We start from the raw sequence: 16,588 nt of genomic DNA, 5'->3' as shown, positions 1-16,588 counted from the left end.
TGCTATCGGGGCTTTAAATTGCCAATTTCACATGTTAAAGTACCAGCAGCATATTATGGAACTAATTAAACAAAAAATGATTCCTGATTGTACAGAAAATAAAGATTTACAAGAGTTGATGCATTCTGCAAACCAAGTTGGAGAACATACTTTGCAGTGTGGTTTTGATGCCTTAGATGCCTCTTGCAGGGCTGCTGTCAGTGGGTCCGTTCTGAGAAGGCATGCTTGGCTGAAGGAACAAATCTTGCCAGACCATATCAAAGCAAAACTACTAGATGCTCCATTAAACCAAGAACGTTTGTTTGGCGCAAAAGCAGTAGTAGTACTTAAAGACTGAGGAAAAAGCTAAATCTGTGCAAACTGTTAGATTTCCTACGGGTACAGCCACCTAGTTTCAGTAGGCATTGGCCTCAAAGAATTGGTCCTTTCCAGTCCCCCCCCCCCCTCCCAGACCTTCTCAGTCCAAACCCCAGGGGCAACAGAACACCAAGACTACAGTCTCTGGGTATGCACAGATCTAAACAATGGAGTGCTCCCACCTCAAAAACAGGGAATGGTAAGCCACTCTCTTACGGAAAAAGTTCACAATGGCTTGTCCTTCACCCTTCCCAGACATGCCAAAGTACTTGCACCCCTAGGAGAAACTTGCCCTGCATGCAAAAACTGGGAGTACATTACCCAGGACAGATTGGTCTTAAACCTTGTATCCCAGGGATACAGATTGAACTTCCACTCTCTGCCAACCCCAAGCAGATTGCCAGACCTTCCCCCAAACCAGTGGGCAGAGGCCCAAAAGTGAGTACTTTCTCTTTTTTTCATTATCAGGGCTATTCAACCTGTTCCAGTAGAGCAAAGGGGACAGGGTCTCTACTCCAGACTCTTTTTGGTACCCATAAAAACTCTTGGCACCCTATCCTGGATCTGTCAATTCTCAACACCTTCCTGGTGATACCAAAATTCAAAATGCTTACACTCCCAACAGCTGCTTCCTATGCTAGCCAAGGACTCCTGGCTGGTCACCCTAGACTTAAAAGAAGCTTATCTGCACATCCCTATAAGGGAATCTTGCAGGAAATATCTACATTTCAGGGCAGGCTGTATGCACTGTCAGTTCTGTGCACTTCCCTTTGGCTTATCTACTGTGCCCAGGGTATTCACAAAGTGCTGGCCTCCAGCCATTGCATACTGCATCCAGAGAAAAATTCAAATCTACCCATACTTGGACGACTGCCTGATTCAGGCATACAGTCGAACTGCTACTACGGCACCTGACATTTGTAAAGGACTCCTAACTTCTCTGGGGTATACTATACCATCAATGAAAAGAAATCCGATCTGGTACCCAGCCAAAAAATTGCATTCTGGGAGCAAGCTTGAACACCACTTCCCAGATGGCATTCCTCACTCCAGAAAAGCAGGTTTATTTGACAAATTACTTCAAACTTCTGGCCACCCAAACCCAGCTATCTGCAAGAAAAATAATGCAAGCTGTAGGGTGCATGGCCTCTTGCTTTCTCCTAATTCCATATGCAAGACTGCATATGAGGAAACTTCAGTGGTACTTAAAGTCTCTGGTGTCAACATTCTCAGGACCTGGAAACAGTGATTCCTATCATTCCTTGCCTAAGGACAGAGTTTCTTTGGTGGGCAGAGGCCTGCTACCACAACGAGGGACTCCCTTTCAGTCTACCCCCCTGCCGCCCAAAACCCTGACAACAGATGCATCAGACTATGCATGGGGGGCTCACATGGCAGGCAAGTGCATTCAAGGCAAATGGAGCCCAGGACAAATGCACCTGCATATCAATCTAAAAGAAATGTTAGCTGTACAGAATGCACTGACAGCCTTCCAATACCTTATCTTTCCAGGACAGCTCTTGATAAAGGCAGACAGTACCACAGTTATGTGGTACATAAACAAGCAGGGGGGTGGACTCATTCCGACCCACTCTACAGGTTAGCCATGGCTCTGGAACACAGCCTTGAGCAATCGGGTGCACCTGCAAGCTCAATTCCTGCCAGGCAAAGAAAATTCATTGGCAGACTATTTTAAGCAGAAATCTAATAGACCCAGACGAGTGGAAACTGGAACCAAACTTATTCAAGCTTCTAATGCATGGGTGGGGAAAAAACCAGAGGTGGACCTCTTTGCTTCCCCCCTAAACCATCAATTGAGCAAATATTACACCATAACTCTCCACAGACAAGCATGGAAAGTGGATGCCCTTTCCTTTTACATGTAAATCTATGCCTTTCCCCCCTCTGCCCCTCCTCTCGAAAGTACTACTAAAGATCAAACTGGACAGGACAATCCTGATTGCACCAGACTGGTCACACCATTACTGGTACCCACTTTTATGTAGTCTGACAGCAGTGCCACCCTGGCACCTGCATCAGGCCCCCCTCTCTGCTGTCCCAGCAGGAGGGCCAGATTTTGCATCCTCAGCTGCAAACCCTGAACCTAGCAGCCTGGCTTATTCCCTGAATACATCACCAGCAACCCTAGGCAAACAGGTGCTGGATGTCATCCTTGCGGCCAGGAGGCCTAGTACTAGGAAATCCTATTCAGAAAAGTGGAAAATATACTGTTCTTGGTGCCACTCTCAGGGAAAGGAGACAACCATGTCCACCTTGCCTCAAATCCTAGATTATCTAGCAGAGCTCTCCACAAAGGGCCTATCTTTCTCTTGAATTCATGCCTCCGCCATCTCAGCTCATTACAATACTTGGCCCACACCTGTTTTTCATCCTCTGGTCAAACAGTTCCTGAGAGGAGCTAACAATTTGACCCTGAGGAGCTTCCACTACTGCCTGGGACCTTCTCTTTGTACTAGAGAAGCTCACCCCCCCCCCCTTGAGCCTGCTGCTACAGCAGAGTTAAAATTTCTCTCTGTTCTAGCAATCACTTTAGCAAGAAGAGTGTCTGAGTTGCAGGCCCTTATGGCTGTGGGAACCCTTTATTATCTTCCATGTGGACAGGGTTTCCCTCAGGACTAACCCATCATTTATGCCAAAAGTGGTATCCAGTGTGGCTTTAAACCAATTCCTCCATTTACTCACCTTTTTTCCTAATCCTCAGAATAAAGAGAAAAGGATCAGACACTCCTTGGACATGCACAGACAGCTTAGGTTCTACCTTGACAGGACTAAACCTTTCAGAAAATGTGACCAGCTGCCACTCGGCTTTGGTACAGGGGTAGAGGGCAAGGCAATTTCAAAGCAAACCTATCTCCAGATGGATAGCGCACTGCATCCATTTCTGCTACAAACACATGGAAAACCTAACCCACAGGGGATCAGAACCCATTCCACAAGGGCTACCTCAACCTCTACAGCATTTCTCAGGGGAGTCTCTACTAAGGGCATCCTGGAAGCTGCAACCTGGAGTTCTGTACACAGCTTTACCAAGCATTACCACTTATCTTTTCTAAGTCCAGAGCTGGATTTGCTACAGCAGTCTTACAAGGCCCGCTAGCCAGCCCTAATACTTAGACTGCCTCCACCCTTCCTCAGCTTTGGGAATCAGCCCAAGTATGATGACTTCAGCAGTGAAACACTAAGAACATAGTACAGTTGTGTACACTTACCATAAATGTAGATATTGGAGTGTATTCACTGTTTCAGTCCTAGTTACCCTCCCTCCAGTCCCCTGACTTATCTATACTTTTTACCTATCCTCTCTTTTTTTGGCCATATCTTATGGCAATGGTATTTACTTTTTACTAGGTGTTCCACACCATGTAATTGCTTCCTATTTTTGGGGCTCCTGACATCTGGAGCAACAAAAACTGATGTAATGATGTCGGCTGCATGTTTTATACCCCTGACGACCTGACGTCGTAAAAGAGGCTGCAGCATCCGACGCAGAAATCCCAAGACTCTGGTATTTGGGCCAAATGAGGGCTACCTGCAGGCAGGTAACCCAAGTGTTTTGACTGCAACAGTGAATACACTGTCTACATTTATGGTAAGCGTACACAACTGTACTTTTTTGGTACAGGTAGCGTTACACTAGTTCAGGTGAGAATATGAAAAATGGCACTCTCTCTCCAGTAAAGGGTAGAAATGTCATTGTGCTTATTTCATGAAGTGGTAGGGTTTATACTTTGGGGCATTTTTTAACAAAAAAAGTAAAAATACTTTTTGAATTACAGGAGCCTGGGACAGAAGCAGATATAAAGGAATTTGCAAAATCTTACAATGTAGAATTTGATATGTTCAAAAAAATTGATGTGAATGGCGACACTGCCCATCCTCTCTGGAAATGGATGAAGGAGCAGCCAAAAGGAAAGGGGCTTCTTGGAAAGTAAGTTGTATAATCTTTAGATTTGTGCTCAAAAACTATTTATTTTTGCAAGTTTTATGTGTGTTTTTTGTACAGGTAAGTGGCTTTGTGCACTTAGGTGTACTGGTGAGTTGCTTTTACACCATTGCAAATTGGGATAAAGAACTTTTCAGAAACAGTTTAATGTTACTGACTACCAAAAAAGCAAGCAATTACTAGAAAATAGAAATATCTAAGCCAAGTGTATTTGAAGCATTGAATATGGTAAAGGAGAATAAAGATTTTATAGGTGGTGTCTTTAGAAAAGGGAAGGAGCAGATTTCATGGAAATTTGTGGAAGGAGTAAATGCATAATACTGCTCAGGAGAAGCCAGGTTAAAGGGAAGATAGAAATTGACCAGCTTGCATATGGGTGTGTGGTGGTGGTGGGTGGGTCAGGGGGTGGGGGTGTTCCAGTCATGCTGAGGCTGCGTTGTAGTTGCTCTTAAACATTTTTGTTTACCAAGCACCACCTGCCTTTTTGCTGGCACAGCTTTGGTACAACTTCTGTCTGTTTAACCATAATGCTGACATGATCCACAATGGACAATTTTCAGATATTACACTGCATTAGGAGGCAGCATTAAGCCTGTCAACTTAACAGTTTCCCCCACACATCATCTCACCCCACCCTGGGCCCCATGGCATCACCTGCTGTTCCAACTGGTGGATTTTTACTCCATGTGCATAGAAAGCCTATACAAAAGATTTCCGAGGTCTCATTTTTCTTCCTCATTGTGCATGTCTGAGAGTTCTGTAAAAATGAGCAGTGAATGTTTCTCTGGATGCATGTATTGCTCAAAAAATGGAAGTCATTTAATGTAGCTCTAAGTGACTACCTCACTTGCATATAAAAAGGTCTGTCCCCATCAGGAAGAATGAGGACTGGTCACATTAATCATGTATATAAGCCTTTTGCAAGTAAGCACTGTAAATCTTTTGTTCTACAAGAGAAGATGTCTTTCTTTCATGATGTATTTCGGTAGGAACCCCCCCCCTGCTGTAACAGTGGGCCTAGCCTGTCGTATTACATGTAATACAAGACTTATGAAAGCTTTATTGCGGAACTTAATTAGCCTCAAGGAATAGTGGGCCCCATAAAGGCACATGGCCTCTCTTATTACATGTTTTACAAAACAGACTAACAAAATGCAGTGATGGCCTCATAAAAGCAGATTTTTTTTCAATTTATCAGAGTATAAACCACTCTGTTAGATGGACCTGATGAAGCTCGTGCGAACGTGTTAAAGTATCTTTCTGTAGTGGTGGTTCATGTGTTGTCATAGTTCTGTTTGATAAAAAAAAACCTTGTGACAAAGGATGGGGTTCCATAGGCTGCTGAGCTTGTAAACCCTCAATGTTTCAGGAATATTCAAATAAGGGACTGACATCTAAGCTTTGGGATTGGCTCCTTGTTTTTTCGTCTTACAGATTTTCTGTGATAATCTCCCTTGGACCCTCCCACTATTACCTGTAACTACCTTTAGATTCAATAGGTTAGTTATTTTAATGTCTTAAAACAAGAACACTCTTCATCTACCTACTTAACTGAATAAACTACGTAACTACAACAGGGCGTCTTGAATCCAGCCACAGGAAGGGTACCAGAGTCAGTCTGTCAGATCTGCTAGCTAGTCATTTTATCTGGACAAATATTTTGTAGTCTATTTCTTGTTGATCCTCTCATCCTGTGGGTCACAGGTGAGAGATCAGACTTGGCTTGAGCCTTCTGAATTACTTCTGCTTTCAGAATTTATTAGGTGAGAAACTTTTTTCTTTAAACTGTAGCAAGCATTTGCTAATAGTGTATGACGCACTGAGTGCTACAGTGCTCAGGTTTTAGTTGACACATTTAAACTGTAGCAATTGTTACTACAGTTTATACTATACACGGAGCAATACAGCACTTCTGCTTTAATTTGAAAAGAAACTTTACTCCCCATCCTTAAAAGCCCAGGCTCCATTGCCTCAGTTGGGTCCACCCTCTCCCCTTTGAATCTTTCATTGCAGTTGTAAATGCCTTTTCTGACCTTCTGCGCCAGTTGGTTAAGCCAGCCGTTTAAAAAAAGAGTATCGCCTACCTTCTGAAATGTGATGGTAGTTAGAAAAAGTCTACAAAAGACTTTCAAAATTGCCAAAGGAGTACATAATCCCTTCTGTGGAATCAAGTGCTAAAAAATAGCCCGTTACTAATTTCGTTTCAAAAAAATTTCAGCATGACTTGATCTGCCACCTTCCCCCAAATCTTCAGAGATTACTTAAACATTTAGATGATTCTTCTAACCAGTACAGCAGGTGATCTGAACTCACTACTTGTGAGGGAACCCTTTAAAACCTCAATTTTTAAACCCTTTTATACCTTTTCCTCCCACCTCCATGATGGTTTTACAAGTTTCAAAACTGTTTCTCTGGTTGCTTCAGACCTCTGTTTCCTTACATGTGCTGTCTGTTATTTTGAAAAACTTCTTTTAATGGTGGTTTGCTTAGTTTCCTGACCTTTTTCTTCCACAGACCTTACTTCTCTTAAAGGTAACAGACTCTGTTTAACAGCTCGTCTTCACTTCTGGTGTCATTTGCAGTCTTTACTCCTGTAGAGCCATCGCAGTTGGTTGCAGTAGTTGGTGTCCTGAAGGATTGTTCAGAGTCTTCTTTCTATGACCTTGGTTAGGGGTCGCATGCAGGATTTTGGTTACCTTTTTTTTTTTTTCCCCCTCCCTTATTGATACCTTGTTTAAGGGTCTAAGGCATTTGTTAATGTGTAGGGTTTTAAGGCATTTGTTAATGTGGAGGGCTTTGGCATCATTCTTTTGTTTCAGATGTGCCCTCTGATCCAGGTGAAATTGTTTCATATGACCCTGATTTTTTTGTAGCTGGATTGATTTGACATTAAGCTGACCTTTGGGAGAACTTCCAGTGTCTCTGGGCCGACCAATCTGCAGCAAAGCCTGTCTGTATAAAAATTGTTTTGATGTTGGCACAGCACTTATCAGCAAATAGCAGTACATTATATTTTTAAGCCCAGATCACCCCTCCCTTTTTCAGGGTTGACTTTTTTTTTCTTTGGAGCCTTATGTTTTTAGACCCTTGATACCGATGCTGACCTTTAGTCAAGGTTAACCTCTTTGGCCTCAGCATAGTTTTGTCTTAGTTTTCAGGATAGACCTTTCCAGTGTACTTCCAGAGGCTCATGATCAACAAGTTTATATTTGTCTGGCTCTGATGTTGATAATGTTAACTATAGCTCCTAAACTACCCTACATCTGTGCATCTAAAGTACAATTTCACTCCATAACCGAAGCCTCAAATTTCGTTGGCCACAGAAATAAGTACACAACTGTGTAGCTTTAGAAGTGGCAGGCTTTTTAGGTCCCCACTCTTAAAGCTAAATATCTCTTACTGTATGTAGTAATTATTTGGCAGTTGTGTGCCTAGTGTTAAGCTTCTAAAGCAGCAAGTTCATCTCTTGCCTTATGTTCTCAAGTTTTCAGTTACTTGAGTTATAGTATCTTTAGCCATTTTGAGACTGTGTGCGGTATTTATTTCGTTCAACATTTTCATTTTTTTAACCGCCCTCTGTCCTGTCATTCAGCATTTACAGATGAATACAGTAGATTAGGCTTTACCCTAATTTATAATTTGGAGACATAAACTGTTTAGTATGAGAGGAGTTGAGGAATAACCCTGACCATGTAGCTATAGTTCCACAGGAACCTTCTGGTATGGCATTATTTTGATACTGGTTCTAGTCCTTATCCTGCAAGTCAGGCATTTTGATCAGTGGAAGTGACCTGGGTTTCAAGCAACTGAGTGGGAGCTAAGGAATTTAGGACAAATAGAAAATAACTTGTACTGCAACCTTCATTGTGGGGCAAAGAGGTGACCAGCTCACTTGGTACATTGTGTATCATACGGATTTTTATTTCTGCTGCTTGTACAGTTTACTTGCAGCTATGTGCTACTCCAGTAGACCAAAACTGGGAGATGATAAATGCTGCTTCTTTACACCAGAATCTGAACTGTTAAGTTATGTTAAGTTATGTTAAGTTTTGTTTTGGGAATCTTCAGTCCTGGTATTTCAGTAAGAGGCGGGCAGTGCTATACATTTGAACTGCCTGGTGAGTGTCTTTGGTTTTGTTCAGTCTGTCTCAAGGATTGACCAGCTCAGTTTTGATGTTTGCTGGTTTCATCAGCTGCGTCTGTGGGAGTTGCAGAAGATGCTTCATTTGGCTGATGTTTATGTAACATTTCTAACCATTGTAATGATCCCTTAAAGAGAAATTCGCATGAATGGTTAACTGTGAACAAGGTAATTAATGAGGATTATTGGAATTACCTGCTCCTTTGAGCTTTTCCATTTCTTAAAAACAAGTTTCTTGGTTGGATGTTTTCTGTGCCTTTGTGAAGGGAGAGCTAGGTTGCCAATACTGTAGAATGTTAGCTTTGCAGTGTTCAAACTGCAAAATTTTTGACATGCTACTGTTTTCAGTACGAGTAGTATTGATTTTGAGAATTGGGGTTGTCTGATCCTGGTGAAACAGTGACATCAAGCTGGGGAACTGGGATTTGGATTTTATCACCGTATGAAAGTGTTGCCCTTACAGAAATCTCAGAATGCATTCTTGAGATTACAGTGGTAATGTGATAAAGGACAATGCATGCAAATAAATTTATGCATCATTGAGAGCAAAAAATCAGAAATTATGCAGTGGAACTAGAGCCTCCTTGATCAGATCTTGATCAAGACTGTGAAATATGAGAAAATGTAAAGACTGTGAGAAAGTAGGCCAGTAGTAGAAATATGGACCTAAGCGTGGGCAGTTTAGTAGGAAGTGTTTTTTAAGTGCATGATAACCTGACTAGTTTGGGTAATAGAAAGCGCAACAGTTTAAAAAAAAATTCAGCATAACTAGGAAGTGAGTGGCTGGAATGAGAGTAGGGCAGAACCTGTCTATAGTTATCTCACCTTGGTGTAGAAACCTAATTTTAACCCCATTAACCACGATGGTGGGCTGGTACATAACCATCTTCAGCCACTACCTTGGCCATAAGGCAAAATAATATAGGACAGTCTCACAATATACTCCATTTAATTAAAAAGTATTTTTTTTTTAAGTGAAGAAAATAATTGTGAAAGTTAACCTAATACAGCAGACATCCTAATCCCAGTTTGAGAATAAATGCAGAATACAAAATGCAGCGAAGATGGTGTGCTGACATGGTTCTGATTGTAGACGCCATTGACTTTAGAATTTTATATTCATTTACAGACTGAAGCATTCCAATTTAAAGCTGCCTATGTTAGCCAGCATCCTTAAAACCTGTGCATTATTAGATACATTTTTTGAATTGAGGTCATGTGGCTCTATAATTTAATATGGAAGGCTACTCAATGCAGCAGGATCTAATGTCGGGAATTCTTTTCACTGGTAACGAAGGTAAACGTAGGTTGTGGTAGTTTGTGAGGTTTTACTATAATACGTCTTTCAGTATCTTAAAGGTAAGTGAATTAAGTAGACAGGATGCCCTATCAAGAAACATTTAGCCTTGGTAGTTCAGTGCTCTGTGGAGCAGGAGAGAACAAATCTGAAGATTGTTCTTAGTGGCTTGCAGTCCAGTGGTATTTTTGCCTGACTGCAGTAACTATACTTCAGTGCCTTAATGACCTGGTGTGGTATGCTTAGTTGGCTTGGCATACATTAGTATATTTCACTATTTGAATATATTGCTTCATGTATATAGTGTACGGTTTCCTATCACGTAGTCTAAGTTCAAGCCTCATTTGGTCAAGACCATAAGTTTGAATTTGTAAAGGTTCGAGCGTTAGAATGGAAATCTCCATAAGTGGAGGTTTCCATTTTGTTCAATGGTGTGTGTGATCTCTGAGTTGGTATATTTAAGTAGCGGGGGGGGGGTGCAGGGGGGGGATATTGCCCCCCACTTAAAACAGTTTATTTTATCCCCCCCCCTTTTTTTTTTTTTTTTTTTTTTAACTTCAAACACAATGTTCGAAGCATTATGTGCGTACCTATGTCTAGAAAGAGGAGTACATGGTGGGGCAAATGCTTGTGGGTACAATTCTTGATGTCCTGGAACAATTATTCTCTCTGGTTCTGGACTGTGACTCGTGGTTTATTTTCTAAATAACCACTGTGCCTTAATAGCAGGTATTCAAAAGTGAAGTCCAAAGACCCTGGCAAAAAGCAGAAATAGTTGTATTTGTCACAAAGAAAATTTTAAAAAGTAAAAAAATCTGGAAAATGCTTCAAAAAAAAAAAATATTGCTTATAGTTGCTCTTTGCTGCAGTGATCTGAACATTCATCCAGTATGTCTGCCCATTTCAAGAAAGCCTCTAATTTAAATTAACATCTTGTAAGAAAGATGTGGTGACTGTATTACCCAAGGAATTTCAAATTCAGAAACTTCCCTTCAAACCCTTCTCCAACCCTATCACTCCATTAGGCCCCTAAGATCAAGCAACAAAAATGAACTCTGTTATCAAACCCAAAAACTCAGCAGGAGAAGCCATATTTTCATGTACCATATCTAAACTTTGGAACAGTCTTCCACCCTCTAACTACTCTACCTTCCAGCAGCCTTTTCAGGACTACGCTCAAATTCCACTTCAATTTGCACTGGCTTTGTCCTTGTTCTAATCCAGACTAACACCCCCACCCTTGCCCTTGACCCAACTATACTGTCGCCACTACTAACCACAGTCAGAATTAGCTAGTTGTCTTTACATATTTTAAAGTCTTGTCTGACAACTTTGTTACTAATTAACAAGACACTATCTTAACTTGCAACATTTACTGTATATACTATTGATCATCAATATCTTGTATTAAAGCCAACAACCTGTAATGTTTTACTATTGCTGCAACTTTGTATCTCTATCATGTACATGATGCGGAGCTTTTCTCCCTGGGCATCCGTTGAAAAAGGACCTGCGTCCAGTCGGAATTTCCCAGTAAACCAAATGTAAGTAAATGTAAAGACCCAGCATCATGTAGATTCATTTCAATTTTTTATCATGAGTATATATTAGGTGAAAGAATGGTGAAGATGTTGCTTAAATTGATATGTCTTCAGTGGTTTTGTGGAGAGGAAGTGGACATTTGCCAGCATTAATGGAAACATGATTATTCGGAGGGAAGCAGAATGTAAGAAAATATTGCATACATACTGCATAGTAATTAGGTTAGGGATGGGTGTTAGTATTATTATTATTTTTTATTACATATGCACATATATTTATATTGTTGGCAAAAGTAATTTCTATTGTCATGATTTATATTGTTGGCAAAAGTAATTTCTATTGTGTCATGATTGTAAAGTCTTGGAGTTTTTAGGTTTATTTTGGTCTGGTTAGCAAAACAATGCAACTGTGAAGTGTAATTTTAAATGAGTGCTGTGATCTACTTGTAGGCAATTAATCAATTAACTTCATGATAGAGTGGATTTTTGCTGAGCTGACTGTTTTTGTTCTTGCTCTGCATCTGAAGAAGTTTGGAGATTTCCCAAACGAAAAGCGCTCAATTTTGTTTTGGTATTAAAGTGAATAAGAACGGCTTTTTATATTTTCTTCATCAAGCTGAGTGAAGTGTTGGTGCTTGTTCAGTGTGTTTTCTTCAGATAATCAGCATCTTGTTGCATTAAAGCCAACAACCTGTAATGTTTACTATTGCTGCAACTTTGTATCAATCATGTACATGATGTGGAGTTTTTCTCCCCGGGCATCCGCTGAAAAAGGACCTGCGTCCAGTCGGAATTTCCCAGTAAACCAAATGTAAGTAAGTAAATGTAAAGACCCAGCATCATATAGACTCATTTCAATTTTTTATCATGAGTATAAAGTGTTAGTCTATATTAGCTGAAAGAATGGTTAAGATGTTGCTTAAATTGATGTCTCGCTGTGGTTTTGTGGAGAGGAAGCAGACATTTGCCAGCATTAATGGAACCATGATTATTCTGAGGGAAGCAGAATGTAAGAAAATATTGCTGCTGTTGGTGGATATTGTTGAAACAATAGCATTTGCCAGACAGCTGGTATATTAGCTAGGGCAATGGAAGTATTTGCATTCTGCAATACAGTAAAGTTGTCTTACCATAAAGTTCTGTCTGTGTTTATCTTCACTCTTTCATTACATGTGGGTTCAGAGCAGATCCTGTGTTCAGACACTGCCATTTACCAAGCCCACGACTCTCAAGCTAAGCTTTACCCATAGTGCCCTTCTCCATATTACCTCAGATCAAGTTTGCACAGAAGACACTACAGTTTATAGAAAGGAAAGCAGAGTCTTTCTCTAAGCAAGTAACTTACCAGGAGTGGAAGGACCATAACAAACTCCAAAAGCCCTTGGAGAGGGTGAAGGAGGGGGTTGTAATGAATGAAGATCAACAACGCAGATGTTGCGTATTTATTTTCATGGTGTATGTAGGTAATGCAGTCTCTAAGCCATTTGGATAGAGTAATTTTAGCTACTGCTTTTCTCATCTTAGGACCAGATAGCCATAGGTAGCTAAAAGACTGTCTTGTCAAGATAAAAACGTAGTTGTCTGAACGTCCAGCAAATGCAGAGTATACTCTCCTTTATTAGAGAAATATGGGAAGAATATAGACTGGTCTAAATTTGGTTAATAGTTAAATTGGAAATCATTTTCGGAAGAAATGAAGGGTTTGTTCATAAGGGTACCCTATCCTTGTGAAAAATCAAATGTGGACGCTTCATACTCCAAAGCTTGTAATTCCGGTATACATCTAACAGACGTAATGGCGACCATGAACAAGGTTTTCCTGGATAAGAATTTCAGATCACATGTGGCTGCAGGTTCAAAGGGGGAACTGGTTAAAGATTTTAAGACAATTGTCAAGTCCCATGGTTCACATGGTTGGTGTAAAGGGGGCTTTATAAGCAGAGCTCCCTTTAGGAAAGTTTTACACAGTCTGTGAGATGTAATGAATGAATTACGAAGAAAACCATTATGGTAGTCTGATATCGCAGACAGATGGACTCTAATAAAAGAAGCAGCAGTTCCAGACTTGAGTTGAGTAGATAAATAGTCTAGAACAACAGGTACTTGTGCTGAGAAAGGGTCAATATGTCTATCCTTGCACCATAGAGAAAAACGCTTCCATTTACTAAGGTAAAGCCGCCTGGTGGATGGTTTATGTGAAGCCAAATGAATGACTAACTGGAGAGGATGGGTCACTTTGCCTGGCAATAAGTGGAAGTGGAGAAACCAAGCTGTCTGCTTGAGACTGGATACATTTGGGTGAATCAAGCCCTGTGGATGCGTTACCAAGTCTGGGATTGGGTCCAGAACCCAGGGCTGAAATACTAGATGAGGCCACAGAAACTGTTACCAAATTTGACAAGGCCAGTAAGGAGCAATGAGGGTAACTTTGCTTCTTAATCGAAGAGCCTTCATGAATTGTGGTATCAATGGTACAGGAGGTTAAGCATAGAGAAGACCCGTGGGCCAATCATGTAGGAGAGCATCCCTCTGTGACTCCCCCTGTGGGTGGATTAGGGCAAAATAACTGCTGCATTTGTGATTTGTGGGGGAGGCAAATGGATCTCAGCAAGGCTGACCACAGCGACTGAAAATCTTTGCTGCCATTTTTGAATTGAGGGACCACTCTTGTGCAAGAGAATGCATCTGCTCAGCTTGTCTGCAGTCACGTTGGAATCCCCGGGAATGTGTTAATACAAGAAAGCGATTGGAAGCTATTGCCCATTGCCAGATTTTCATGGCTTCACGACATAAAGGGTAAGATCAGGTTCCCCCCTGTTTATGTACCGGACTACTGACGTGTTGTCTGACTGAATGGCAGTTGTTCACGAAGGGAGGACAGAATGGAATGCTTGCAATGTGAGAAGCACTGCCCTCAGTTCCAGAACATTGATGTGCAAATTGGCCTCCAGGGGTGACCAAGTGCCTTGGACGGTCTGTCCCTGAAAATGACACACACACACACACACACACACACACACACACACACACACACACACACACACACACACACACACACACACACACACACACACACACACACACACACACACACACACACACACACACACACACACACACAATCAGGGAAGCATCCTTGGTCACTGGGTAAGGGTGGAGCAGGGGAGAACGGGCGACTCCATAGGTTTTTGATCCAGCTTCAGCCATCGGAGAAGGTCTTGTTTGCAAAGATTGGTTATCCTGATCATGCAAGACCTAGGAAGATCTAAAGGGAACCATTGAGTTAACTATTGAAGGAGTCTCGAAGTCTTGCTAATGGGACCATTGTGATGGAAGCTGCCATAGATACCAGAAGTTGTAGAATTGCTCTTGCTGGAACCTTGGTGTGGTTCAGAATTAGAGATGAAGTCTCTGTCTTCGCAATCTGTGGGAAAGAAGAAAAACCCGACAGATCCGTGTGTCTAATTCCACCCCTATGAACTGCAGTCTTTGAGATGGTGTTAGTTTGTATTTGCTGTCGTTCACAGTAATGCCCAAGTGAGTCAATTTTCTGTGTTTGCTGTACGATGAAAACAGTTGATGCTCTGTTGGGGAGGTAAGTAGCCAATCGTCCAGATATATGGAAACTCCCGGAATCTTCGCAGTCAAGTGAGCTGTCACCACCGCCATGCATTTGGTGAACACTCCGGGGGCTTTAGGGAGACCAAAGGGCGGTGCTCTGAATTGGTAATGATAGTCTCCCAGCTGGAAGCTGAGAAATCTTCTGCAGTGTTGGTCTATCTTTCTGGTAATATGCGTCCTAAAGATCTATAGAGCACACTTAATCTTTTTTCCCAAAAGGGCGTAATGACTGTACTGTGGCCATCTGGAACTTTACTTGTTTGACAAATTTGTTTAGGTTGCCAAGGTATAAAATGGGCCTGCAGTCCAGTCCCGTTTGTTTTGGCACTAAAAAATCTTGCATAAAAGCTGGATTCTTGTTGGTCTGGCGGGACTACTTGGATGACTCTTACCATCTGCACCCAAGATTCTGTGGTAATCTCTTGCCAGGCAAAGTGGTGTAGAGAGAAAAGAGCCCCAACTGCCTCCAGAGGCAAGCAATCTGGCCGCTCTTCAGGAGTGCTGATAAGGCTGTCCAGAGCAAGACTCTCTGGATAACTGGTTACGTGGACCCCCTCTGCCCCTAAAGGGACATCCTCTGTTTGACTTGCCCCCTCTGCCATGGGGAGGGGTGGGGATTCGGCCCGTGTGTCGTGGAAAGGCCCTTGAGATTTTCAGTACCATATCTTTCCACTCATGTTCCTAGAGTAGGGTCGCTGAGGAGTAGAGAAACTGACACCTACGGCAGACAGGATCTTACCCTCTTTTTCACACCTGGCCAAGGTATCCTTAACCTTAGAGCCAAACTGGGATGAGGCCTCTATGCGGGCATTTAAGGAAGGAAGACTTTAAAGGGTCTGAAATTGTGAAGTTGCATCCAGGCGTGGCGTCTAGCCATGAGACTCAAGTGCCTGCAGCTCTTGCTTCCCCTTCAGTGAGTGAAATCAACCTTGTAGACTAATTGGAAATTGACTCCAGGGTGGCGAGTTGTGAGGCAACAGTGTCTCGTAGCTCATCGGACACTGCTCCTGCAAGTGTTTTGGAAAGCTCTGAAATTGTCTCTCTGAAGTTGCGTGAAGTGTGCCAAGTAGTTTATAGACTTCATTGCAAAGGTTGCTGAAGAAAAGACTCTCTTCCCTATCCTGTATATCCCCAGAGACTCCTTGTTTGATGGATGGACAGTGGAGCTCTCCTCAAAGCTTTATCTCTGTGGCTGTCGCCACAACCATAGCATCAACGGGAAGACCTTTGGACCAATGGGGTTTATTTTCTGGTGGAGAGAGTATCTTTTGCTTACGTGGTATCAGCTCAATGACATTGGGTATCGTCCAAGCCTGCTGCACGATGTACTGAATTGACGGGGGGGGGGGGGAGAGTCACCCAGGAGGTAGTGGGTTGGGCTCTGAAAGCCTACAAGAATGCATTCCCTTTGGGGGAAGGGGTGCTGGACTTCCTGTCGCCCTGCTGTTTATTTCCAGACTCTCCCCAAAGGAGACTTCTTCAGGGGGCGACCCTCCTTCCCAGTCATTGAAGTCTGTATCTTCAGTCAATGATTCCTCAGGGGAATAAATGTGTTTCCGCTTGCACGCTTTCTTACGAGGAACCTCCTCAAGGGGAATGCCTGAGGCGTAACCTGCAGAAGGGGAACCTTGAAGGCTAACTTGAGGCTCCCGAACCTGATGTCTGGC

The 16,588-nt window shown here is 42.2% G+C and overlaps 1 protein-coding gene across 1 annotated transcript in view; it reads left to right on the top strand.

The window, feature by feature from the left end:
- The window catches only part of GPX4 (glutathione peroxidase 4), a 266,794-nt gene that overhangs the window by 132,357 nt on the left and 117,849 nt on the right, over positions 1–16,588 (top strand). Inside the window, exon 3 of the mRNA XM_044053814.1 lies at positions 4,155–4,306. Within this exon, the coding sequence (XP_043909749.1) occupies positions 4,155–4,306 (152 nt within the window). The remainder of the gene's footprint in view (positions 1–4,154; positions 4,307–16,588) is intronic.

This window comes from Protopterus annectens, chromosome 13.part0, assembly GCF_019279795.1.
Source record: "Protopterus annectens isolate FY-2018-M chromosome 13.part0, PAN1.0, whole genome shotgun sequence".
In the NCBI taxonomy this organism is placed as follows: Eukaryota; Metazoa; Chordata; order Ceratodontiformes; family Protopteridae; genus Protopterus; species Protopterus annectens.
Note: the sequence above shows the minus strand (reverse complement) of the source record. Positions and strands in the feature narration are given on the sequence as shown.